Source organism: Trypanosoma equiperdum (assembly GCF_001457755.1).
Source record: "Trypanosoma equiperdum strain OVI genome assembly, contig: ctg_631, whole genome shotgun sequence".
Taxonomy (NCBI): Eukaryota; Euglenozoa; class Kinetoplastea; order Trypanosomatida; family Trypanosomatidae; genus Trypanosoma; species Trypanosoma equiperdum.
The window spans coordinates 61,325-73,071 of NW_027124567.1; the positions used below are offsets into that span (position 1 = coordinate 61,325).

At 47.2% G+C, this 11,747-nt stretch overlaps 3 protein-coding genes across 3 annotated transcripts; all 3 read right to left on the reverse strand.

Annotated features, from left to right (window-relative positions):
• Nucleotides 1-1,262: 1,262 nt before the first annotated feature.
• Nucleotides 1,263-3,395, reverse strand: TEOVI_000288100 (paraflagellar rod component, putative; the record flags this gene model as incomplete). Its single annotated transcript, XM_067225879.1, has 1 exon — nt 1,263-3,395. The coding sequence occupies one exon, from the start codon at nt 3,393-3,395 to the stop codon at nt 1,263-1,265; it is 2,133 nt and encodes a 710-aa protein (XP_067081980.1).
• Nucleotides 3,396-4,501: 1,106 nt separating this feature from the next.
• On the reverse strand, nt 4,502-5,521 carry TEOVI_000288200 (ras-like small GTPase, putative; the record flags this gene model as incomplete). The annotated part of the gene is made up of 1 exon (XM_067225880.1): nt 4,502-5,521. One exon carries the CDS (start codon nt 5,519-5,521, stop codon nt 4,502-4,504), a length of 1,020 nt encoding a protein of 339 aa, XP_067081981.1.
• A 406-nt stretch (nt 5,522-5,927) lies between these two features.
• Nucleotides 5,928-10,922, reverse strand: TEOVI_000288300 (nucleoporin, putative; the record flags this gene model as incomplete). The annotated part of the gene is made up of 1 exon (XM_067225881.1): nt 5,928-10,922. The coding sequence occupies one exon, from the start codon at nt 10,920-10,922 to the stop codon at nt 5,928-5,930; it is 4,995 nt and encodes a 1,664-aa protein (XP_067081982.1).
• Between the last annotated feature and the right edge of the window lie 825 nt (nt 10,923-11,747).

The window sequence follows — 11,747 nt, forward strand, 5'->3', positions numbered from 1 at the left end:
GAAAAAAACCAACGTGAAGAAAACACGAATGAAACGAAGGCAAGTGCAGTAAAAGAGGGGAGAAATAGACACAAAACATATCGATAAAACAATCGTCATACCTTTTTTCTCAATCTCATTCTTCCACATAAACCCACAAGGTTGGTCCTAAAACTAAACAACAATCCAACAGACAGTTTGAGTTGCGCTGAAGGAAACTCGTAAAGGGTTTCTCCGGGAACCGATGAGGAAACACATCTACAGAAAAGAGGGGATGAGTTTCCAGAGAGTTACCGTTCGGTCTCGTCATGTATAAGAGATAGGAAAATAAGGTAAAGGAGGGAAATAATGTAAAGGAGGGGATTTTTAAAGACAATATAATCAGGTTCTCGATACGTTCGCACAGACAGTGCTTGTGTCAATCAAATCACGGATCAGAAAGTAAGAAATAATATTGTCATCATAAGTTGTTGCTTCTTTTCTTTTTTTTTTGTTGTTGTTATTGTTTCTCTGTCCTCGTTTGTGTGTCCTTTCCAGCATCCAACGTGGTGAGAGGAACGCAGCCAATTTGTGTACATCACGTGATCTCGCAGACATTTACAGTAAAGTGCAGAGAAGGTTGGTTCCGCATATTACAGACGTAGTCTGCTCCGATGTAGGGGAACAATATAAATCTATGTTCTTTTTTTTTTCTCCTTCCTCTCGTTCCTCCTACCTGCTTTAATTACACCTTTGGCATACGCACATGTGGTAGAGATCTACAAAACGAGATAAAAGAAAAAGAAAAGAAGATTGTCGGACCTACATTTCTGCGACATAACTGAAGAAACAACCTTCTAAATGCAAAACAGAGAAAAAATTGTTTTTGCAGCAGGCGCTCGTTGTTCTTCGAAGGAGGGAAAGAAGAAGGCAAGCTACCGATTCTTTTTTTTTTTTTACCTCCAAGCATCACACCCGCCCTTTCCCTCCTGCTCACAGACATACATAGGAGCACACATCGGGAAGAATTAATCATCGACGACATGTACACATTGAAGTAGCGAAAAATGAAAAACAAAACAGAAGAAGGTGATAGAATACATAGTGAAACGAGCGCTCAACTGAAGTGTGCGCCTTTTTCCTCCCTCTACCATCTGCACTTGACAACCAAAATGGCGACGAAGCCACGCGCACAACAGTTGAGGTGACATAAAGAAAACATGAAACAACAAGTGAATTGAGAGGGTGGTAAATACAGGGAAACAAATACTGAAGAAATGATCGGCATCAACACATTCCACCTTTTACTGGCGAGCTAATGCAAGCATCATGATTGAGAATTCCACATAATTCAGTGTGTCCGACTCTTCACATCGGCCAGACATCATGAGTGACGCTCTGTAATCTTTTGTCCCCCATGCACGGTATGGGCGCCTCTGGAACCCCTTTACGAAGTTTGTAACACTCACCACATCCCATGGCACACCACAGAAGTCAAGTGCACATATCGGATGATCATGAGGCCACAACATACTGCAACTTCCTCTCGCCCTCCTGCCACCAGTATTGGTTGCCTCCTCCTGCTTTTCCAAAATGAGGCCCACCACTTTACTTATGGGAACCGTCTCTTCTCCACCAGAAAGGGCAAGGAAGATAGGATACAGTTCGGCATCACTGAGACGCACACCACAACGCATTGCACGATCTCTCACATCTTCTGAAATCTTTGAAGCAGTGATGAATGGTTGCCTGCAAGGAACAACTCCTATCTGACAATTAGTTATAGTCTGAAATGTTCCTGGGATGTACAACAGGTTATCAACCGGATCCGCCGCAACTTCATCCACTTGTTCGTGGGCCTCCTTTTCGTCACCTGGCGTGCTAACACCTGTTTCTGAGGATGCGGATGGGGCCTCTTCAGTATCTTCCTTCCCACTTGAAGCGACCCGCAGTCCCTCTTCAATCTCGACACGGGCCTTTGCTATCTGCGTGACCTCCAAAATATCCTTGCAGAGTTCTGCAGACCGGATGGATTCTTCATCGGACGTGACAATGGTAGCACACCAGATAACACCGCTGTGCTGCACATAATCTTCTACGGTTTCTACAATAATTTTACATACATGAAATATAACCTCCCGCCGGCGTTGTTCCTCATCCCCGCCCCAAAGGAGACCCACACATTCGGAAACCACCATGGCGACATCAAATTCAATCATAAGGTTGTGTATACCATGCAGCTCGGCCGTGAGAAGACCTTTGAGAACCCATAAGCGTAATCGTTCCGCCGCCAGTGTGTTGTAGACCTGCAGTGGTTCGCATTCTGCATCTGTTGGTATGAATGCGGCAACCTCATCATCCTCAACATAGTTTCTTCCCGGTTTCCTGTTACAAAGCAACATCCGGAAACAGGGCGCCAAACATTTCGTTGGCTCGGTCCCGGAAGCAACTTCGCTGAAGTACTCCACATCGTAGGAACCTTTCCTCCACGTGTTTATCATGTTGGGGAAACGCGGCATCACTTTGATGCGCTGTTCCATACGCTTTGCTGTTAAGTAATAGGAACATCGAACGCGATTTTCTACAGGAAGTTGGTCGTACGCCTGTAACACCTCTTTTACATCATACTTTCCCTCTGGCCTGTGGTGGGCAAGAAAAAGAGTAACAACATCGGGTCCAACACCCTTGTCCACCAACCACGAAGGTGCAATTCCTTCCAAAACCATCATCCATGCTGTGAGAAGTTGGCGGAGTGGTTTCAACCCTAAGGATTCTTCCAAATCAAAGTCGGGTAAATCCACACTCTCAGCTGAGGCTTCATTATACAATTGTACCTGATGACGGAGGGGGTAATACATCTTGTGTGACACGTATACTGAACGAAGCCGGTAGAGCGGAAACTTATCTGCAAGTTCTCTTTTCATACTCTCGTTAAAGGACTCGTTTCGAAACACAAGTCGGAACAACGGCGTAGGCACGGCATCGTTGCCATCACCTTTGGCAGGAAGTTGATAAACTATGAGACAATGCTCAGGAAGAATGGGATGGCGGGCACATGGAGCGCTGTTGAGATCGTCCTCACAAAGTGCGGCATATTCCTGTGAAACTTTCTTACCGGAGTCTCCACAGAGCGCAGGCATCCTGACAATAACGAGCCGTTCCACCTCGTCCAGCACCATTCCATACTGCATCAAATCAAACTGACGCTTGTAAAGTACCCGTGTGTGAAGCTGATGAGTCTCCATCGCGTAAAGAACGGGATGATATGAGTGATCCAATGCTTTTGCGAGCACATCGAGACTGAGTGTGAGGTCACTGATGTGAAGCATTGTATCAGCCACGGTTCCTGGTGAATAACCAGGTGGCACCAAGTTGGCATGTGGCGCAGGCCATAAGAAGGGCGACAGGGGGCCCACTGAGTTATACACACAGTCCATTCGTTTAAACTGGACCCTTTTCTTTTTTTTTTTCAAATTAGTGGCGCTATATTTCCCTCCGATAGCAGTTGTCCAACTGGTCTCTCTCTCCCTCTTTTTTTCTTTTATTATTTTTTTTCCTCTCCACCTTCCGTTATTCCTTCTCTTTTGTTCCTTCCTTCTTTCCAAGTTGTGGTGCAGAACCTCGAGATATATTCCCTTCGGGTTCAGATGGCTCTGTTGATCCAGATAATTCTTCCCCTATTTGTTTGTTTGGTTTGGATCGAGTCTCTACGTTTCCCGGCAATAATGTTTTCAAAAATCACACACTTTTATTCGACAGTCCCGATGATAGTCCTCTCACAAGTGCGGTGTTGGTTATTTTGCACCTGTTTTTTGTTGTTTTTGTTGTTGTTGTTTTTTTTTGGTCAGACTCTCTTTGTCCTTTACCCTCCGTGTTTCCCCTACTCCTAATATATATATGTATATATATGTATGTGTATAAGGTAAACAAAGCAACATGGGAAAAATAGTGTAGTTGGTGTTAACACTGAATGATGCGGGAGGTTAAGGGAAAGCAAAAACAAAGGGGAACACAGATACGCCGACAGAGGCCTCGTGCGGATTCACCCGAAAAAAAAAATGTTTCAAAAAGTTAGAAGAAGAAACAAATAAAAAAAAAAGAAAAAGAGGCACTGCAAAGACATTCGTCTCTTCTACCCTTCGTCCTCACTTGTGTGCTCCCTTCCCCGGCTTGCCAACACCCAACTGAAACGCAAACTGCATGACGCAACTGGTGGCGCACAAGCGGTTGTCCAAAACAAGAACAAAAAAAAACAGTAGAAAGGAGAACTGGAAGAGGGAGGAAGAAATTGAAATGATAACTGTGTAACTCCATCCGTGACCATAAACACAAATTAAAAAATCAACAGGAGGGCGAAACACAGCGCTCTTCCCGTGACTTGGATATCACGAAACAATCCAATAAGTGAAGGACGAGGGAGAATACTGGGTTGCAGAAACGACAAACAAGTCGCTGGGGATGCGCAGGTCAAAACCGCGCACACGCGGGGAAAAAAAAAAAGAACAGAAAAAAAAAAGGAGGAGTGTGGTCATACTCAATACCCCTAGTTGCGTCGGAAAATACTATAAGCAGCGTTATAGAATGCTGAGATGTTATGATCAATGAGAATTCGGTTACGAAAGGACTCATTTTTTACCATTGACACGAGTGTAAGAGAGTTTGGCAACTCCTTAACGTAAATGCAGTCATCGCTACTAAGTTTGATTACAATGTTTGCTCCGGCATAAACCTCAGCTTCCGTCCCCCGGGCACCACTGCTTACCTCTTCTTCATCACCTTCCCCCTGTTCCTTCCCCTTGCTATAAATACGATTCATTCCCATCATTACCTCGATAGCATCACTACAAATTTCATATGTGCGAGTCTTGACACGATTTCGCTCGTCCACAGACAAGAAAATTTTGGACCTACTCAAGAACAAATAAGAGAGATCCAAGTTGCTATTACTATTTAGAATCTGCAGAAGCTCTGTGATATAAGGGATCTGCAGTTTCATGAGCTTCTGCACCACCGACGAGAAGGCTTGGAAAACAGAGTGGTCATAGATTGACGTTAGGTTGAAGTTCAAGCGCAACTGCGCGGTGGCGTTTAGGCGCTGTCTTGCCTCAGCCTCTACACGTCGCTGAAGACTCGTGAGCAGATCAGCCTGATGATCTTCGCTTAATTTATCCACTTTATGTATAAACACCTCCACTGAGAGCTCTGGATCACGGTCATAAGCAGCACATACGGTTTCCACGAGACGAGCATGGGAATCGTCGATCAACTCACCACAATCCATCACAAAAACGATAGCACCGCAGTTCTCCAAGAGGACACCCACGTCGTAGTGAACCGTGTTGTTTAAGTCGAATGGGTCAGTTTGCCCCGGAAAGTCCCACACCTCAAAGTTCACAAAGTCATAGGAGCAAACGGTACTCTTCTCCGGTTGTACGGTGGTTGTAAGGTCCACACAGTGGTGCGGCTGCATACCCTCAAATACAACCTTTTGTATGCTGGTCTTTCCAGACTTGCGCAGTCCCATCAAAAGGACTTTGGGATGTGCGAGAAAACTGGATGTCATTGCAGCACAAACACAAAAGGCCCTACCTGCTAGGCAAAGTGTTTGTATTATCCGTGTTAAGCACGCAATGATTTTTTTAAAAAATGAAGTGTGAAAAAAAGGTGAGCATTGGAGAAAATATCAGTTTTTGAACGAACGATGATGGACATTATTTTTTGAAAAACAAATTTAAAAACAACAACTCACACAAAAGTCTGCTACGCTTCGACAACCCTACGAAAGGCGGTAGTGCACAACGACCGGGTATTTTTTTTCTTTAAACGGACATCTCTTCGAACTTACCCAGCGGCTCTATTAAGCATTACTTTCAGTACAACGAGTAGCGACATCGGACCTCTTTTTTTTTTTTGCTTTCACCGTTTCTCCTCCCACATTCAAAACCAAAAAGTTTCATCCACAACAATAATCACAACGTGGCTCCTGTCGTCCGCCATGAAGTCGCTCCACTGCGGAGTCTTTCGGCAAGTCCCTGCAACTCTTCCTGTACCGTTTCCACCACCGATATCAACTTTGTACTCTCAAGGCGACGTGCGTAGTGCGACAGCAGATTGAGAAAGCGATGAAGCTCATCCAACCCTTCGACAAGCTCCTGCTGCTCCCACAGATCCAAACAACGTTGGAAAACCTGAAAATGGCCGTTACGCACAAAAAGAATGAGAGCGAGCTGAACGTTGAGAAGGTGCGGTGCAACCACCTGCAAACCCCCATCACGAACATCAATATCAGAGAAACCGTCCGTGCTTGTGTTCAGGGAACTGGATCGCATTACAGGAGTATTGTCGGGAGAGGTAAGGGCACCTGTGGCACTCGAGTCGTCACGGCAGCTCTTTCGAAGAATACTTAACTCTCGAAATATGAAACACCGCAGGGTGTAGAAAGAAAGTTGCTCCTCCTTCTGGTCCCCTTCGTTCACTTTGGCAGCCTTCTGCAGAAGTAAACCATCAGATGTCGATGCCTCACCATTTGAAGGGTAGCGATACCGGGAAATGGTCACAATGGGCGGCTCACCCTCCATATAACCCGATGGCGGGGAGTGGAAAATGAGATATGAGAGCTGGTGGCGCACAGTGGCTAAAAAGAGTTCGTTTAAAGATGCGGCGCACGGTGTACCCGTTGTCTGACAGGTAAAATGGCGAATACGACAAAAGCAGCGCTGAACATGTGGTGTCAGTGGTGCGGTGGAGGTACCCAGGCTAGACAACAAACTGATGATCAATGTTGCAATGTGCATTTCCTGCCACTCCCATGAATGAGGCCCGGAGCTTCTTGAAACCCCACCGCGGCAATAAGTGAAGCCAGAAACGGCCTCCCGAAACCGTGGGCTGGTCGTCGCCCAGCTCGAGATGATCGAGAGCCACCCCAACGTATTTTCACTGCCCCCGCCACAACCGATCAAAACGGCGTGAAATAACCGAAGCAATGATAACCATGCCCCATGCCAGGCCTGTGGTTTATAAAGATGATCCAACGCATCATAGCAGCTTGCGTTACTAAGCTGCCCGAGAGCAGTGGCCATAGGCATTATTCGATCATATGAAAGATACCCCAGTATTCCGTCGCACTGCAACAAAATGGCCCTCACAGCTTCTACAATAACGTCGAACTTGTTGGACAGCGGCGAACACGGATCAGCGATAACAATCATTTGCGAGACGTTCATCGCGCAAGACCATAGGTTATTCACAATGCCGAGCGCGCACTTGGTTGGACAGAACTCACCAATGCTGGTAAAAATCACAGTCACCTGAGCAACTATAGGCACAAGGAAATCGGTCGGACTTGACGAAGCATGCCTTTCCACAACGGATGCGATTGTGTCAAAAATGTGTATCACCACCTCCTCGTCAGCTACCTCTACAGGTTTAAACACTCCAACGATCTTGAGACCCCTCGAAATAACATCGTCGTCGTCACGGTAAAGAGATAAAGTCTTTACGAAAACGGAAAAAAGACCGATGAACTCTCCAGTGCGCAAAAGCGAGTTCCCGTCACTAGGCATTCGAGTGAGTATGACTGCTGCAGTTTGCGCCAACGTCAGTGCACCATCTAGGCACGCCGACACCTGATCTCGAAGCTGCGGAACTGGTGATCCTAACATCTGCACAGCACAAAGTGCAGCCTCAAGCAGCTGTGCGGTTACTGAGTCTACTTCCTTTTCTCCGTACAAAATCCACAACGCAGCTTCAATCGATGTAGTGAGGCGAGTAATTGCCACCAGCGCCGATGCCAGGCGGTCCAAATCGACATTGGCCACCCCTTCCCACATGGAAATTCCCTCGGCAGCAAGAAGGCACGAGCTAAACGTTGCCTGTCCATTACACATTTGTCTTGGATCCACCAGAGACCGACACCGACGATCGGTGCAACCTGCGGAGCGGCCAGCGGTTCCTGCAACCGAAAGAACCAGAGGAGAATGTGCAGCCGGGTAGGAGTCAATGGAGGGTAGTACTGTGGCATTATTGGCATCACCATAGCGAAGATGCTTTGCGGTCTGCTCGTAAAAACTAATACACTGCTTTAGCGCCTCACAGCTGAACTTCAGCATCTTACACGCCTCATCTGAGGGGCCTATCAATACCTTTCCTTGCATCATGTTTACCGTAAAAGAATCCGACAACCTCAACCGCTGAGTTACTCCCTTCCCTGTTGGGGCCACACTGCTTTCCCCACCGTCCAACTTGTACTTATGAAAGTATACGCCGCAGGCATAATAAACTGCCGCAGCAGTTAAAACACCCCCGGTGATCGGAGAATCGACCCGCATATTTGATAACAGGGTTGCAACCTCGGTTGTAGAAACACCCACATCGTCAAGTGCTTTGAGACAAGCGAGGGCTTCCGATTTCTCAAGTGCCGTAGTGTCCGAAGACTTAACAACATCACGCAAGAAGGGCGTAATTCGTAGCTCCGCGGATTCCTTTCCGTGGTCCTCAGCAGCCATGAGGTAATAGAATGCGGCTGGGTCAAAGCGTAGCAGGTGGTGGAGAGTCGCAAGACGCACCATCCTTGCGCCTGTAGAATCGGCAGAGGCGGCCGACCCCAGTTGTTGATGCAACCCTGCAAGCAGTCGTTTTTTCATCTCAATCGAGGTATGAAGTCTCAGGGTGGTAAAGAGCCCCTCATCCGAATGCTCTACAACGTACGCCAGTAGCCTGGCAGAGGACTCTAGTAAGGTAATATTTGCGTTGGCGGCAAATACTAAACAGAACAACATGAGAGAGGCGGGGACGTCGCCCTCACCGTGAACGGCAATGGCACATGCAACCAATGCGTTTTGTTGACCTCCATACAAGACAGCGGAAGAAATGCAACTGATAACGCTCTCCAACACCGGTGCCACAGGAAACCCGTCGATAATTACGTTACCCGACTGAAGTTCACGGACAAGGGCAAGAGCACCTTCACAGAGGCATTGAACCAACTTGTCACCGGCGCCCTTAAGGGAGAACAGGTCGACCAGGGCGTCTCGCGGTTGCAACAAAAGTGACCTTTCAGTAACAGTGAACCACTTAACAAAAAATGAAGTGGCGGAGGAGAAGCGCAAAATGGCGCCACGGCTTATGTGTGTTGCTGCTTCCAGTAAAGGAAGAGGCGATATGTCCTCTCCATGCGTTTCAAGCAGCGCCCCATAAAGCTGTGCTTGCATAAGCGCCTTTTCTGTTGTTTCACACTTTAGGCCCACATCGGCCATCACCTGTGGCGGCAAGAGGTTGGAAACGACATCGAAAATGTCGAACATCTCGTAAAAACGGAAAATGATGGAGTAAACCGTCTCCATTATTTGTGCACTATCAACGTCGCTTGCTAAAAGACCCATTACAATGCCATGAAGCAGTTGGCCTACATCAAATCCAATTGCTTTCCCCAACTCCTCCAGTTGATACGGGTAGTTAAGCAACAACACGTGCAACACAACGAGACCACTGCGTAGAAAATTCCTGTCACCGGGCTGGAACGAGCCCCATCCGGTAACCATTAATCGAAATGTTTCCCTCAAGTGTGGAGTAATGTCAAGCTTCTCACAGGCGTCAGCACCACTCCCAAGGATTCTTTCACTTACATCCTCATGCTGTTCTTGCTGCCTTCCACGTTTTTGCCCTTCGTCTGCTGCCTGAAGTGGCTCCGTACTTGACGGCTCCCCACCGTGCGAGACGTCCCCTACGGCATAACGACGAGTAATGCCCTCCAACTCCCCGAGACTGTAATGATAAGCAGCGGCGGAAATACAATAATTGAAGAGGGACGATGTGTACATTTTGCAGGAGGTCACAAGATTATTTTGGCATATACGACCCCAGAGCGTGAACATCTTGGGGGGAAAAGAGTTCCACAAACGCGAGTAAACAGCCGACGCCTCAGTCAAAGAGAGCAGTGATTCGGCAGAAAAATGATCCCAGAACCCATATGAAGCTAATACCAGCAGCTGGTGGAGTGCCGAAGCAAAGCGGTGTTGAACAAGTGACAACGAGGCGGACTGAGGGCCCTCACCACGAAAGTACATCGTGGTGGGAATTGAGTAAGCTGTAGTTGTGAACGCGACTGTTAATACTACACGAAGATTTTCCCCCGCGGCAGCGGTTTCCTCCTCCTCCTTGAAAAGTGTAGGTGCCTTCGCAACGACCGCGAGTAAGTGGGGAGCATCACGTTTTGTTTCGCTGGCGTCGCTCAACAGGTCGAGTGGTACCAAGTCGGCAAACTTTGTCAGAAAAGCAGAAACTACAAGGGCGCAGCGCCTCACCACGGGCGACGAACTCTCCGCCCACATCTGACGAGCGAGCACAGCGAACTCACCAAGCAACGTTGCGTCCGGAGGATACTGCACAGCGTGCTCACTGTAGTGTAGAACAACATCACAGGAAGTTTGAAGAAGGCGTAAAGCGTTGAACATCTCTCCACTGCGAAGCAACTGTCGGCCAATTCTCGCCCACAGGGTGTTTATATTTCCTTTCATTATTTCGTAGAAGCCTAGCTCCCCAAGCCGCCGAATAAGCACACTCCAAAATAAAGAACTAGTGTAACTCGCCGGTGCCTGGCGCAGCAGCTGAAGAAAGACATTCAGTTCGAATAAATGCTTCTGATTTGCGGCTACACATTCAATCGAAGCGAGTGAGAGGGCTGTTTGAAGTGGACACACTTCAGTCGAAATTCCTAGAATGTCGGAAGTGACCACGCTACCCGATTGTTCCGGCGTCAGTGAGTGGTTAGGTGGTGCCGAGTGTTCTGCGTCGCTCGAAAACACGTAGGGAGTTATTATGCTATCACGGCTGGAACAGCGATAAATACCATCAGCTGGAAGAATCCGCAGACGGCGCACAACAGCGTCGGGATCGTCAGCGCGAGGAGCGAGCAGCAAAGGAGCGCACTCCTTCGCCAGTTCCCCCAGAAGACTGTTGCTGTTCATTCTTTCCAGCTCTTAAATGGACGGGTTCAGTCAACTTTGTGTACCGGTGTGCCCCTTTCCCACACCTTCTTCGTTATGTATTCCTCAACCTTCTGTTTTTACACACTTATATTGTGTAAATTATAGTCTTTATAACTTATATATATATATATATATATCCGTGTATGTGTGTGTGTGCTCGTGTTTGGTCTCCAAACTCTTCTTCTTTTGTTGGTGCTGTCGTAGCTATCTCCTCTAATGTTGTCAAGCGACGGACCGGCCCGGTGGAAAAACAGTAGCCACGTTGTCCTTTAGAGGGTAGCAGCCACTTCCTCCTCAGCGCTGTCTGGTTAAATACACCGAAGGACGTTTGACCACGCTACACTCTTCCGTCCCGTAGCTCTGGATAACATTCAAAAAAAAAAAAGAAGCGAAGAAGGAGAATTTGTCGCAAAAAAGTAAACCAGAAAGTACATAAACAACCTACTACGTTTATTTAATACAGAGGGTGGGGGAAAGAAGTCATGCTAACATTACACATACAGAGCAACATTTTCGGATACACTTAAAAATTAGCCAAAAAAAAAAGACGGAAGTGTCCTTGATACCAAATATTTACCGATTGGGGTCACCTATCTATCATTAAACAACAGACACAAACGCACACACGCACACATTACATGGCATACGCGATATCGGTCAGTCACCAGGGCTTTAGTTTGAACAGAAAGTTACAGAATCTCTCTTTAACCATCAATTCTGGGTGTCAACCAGTTGGTCACATCCCGTGCGGGCATGACAAGAGACATAACAACACACAAGAGGTTCCCCATTCATTTTTTTTTT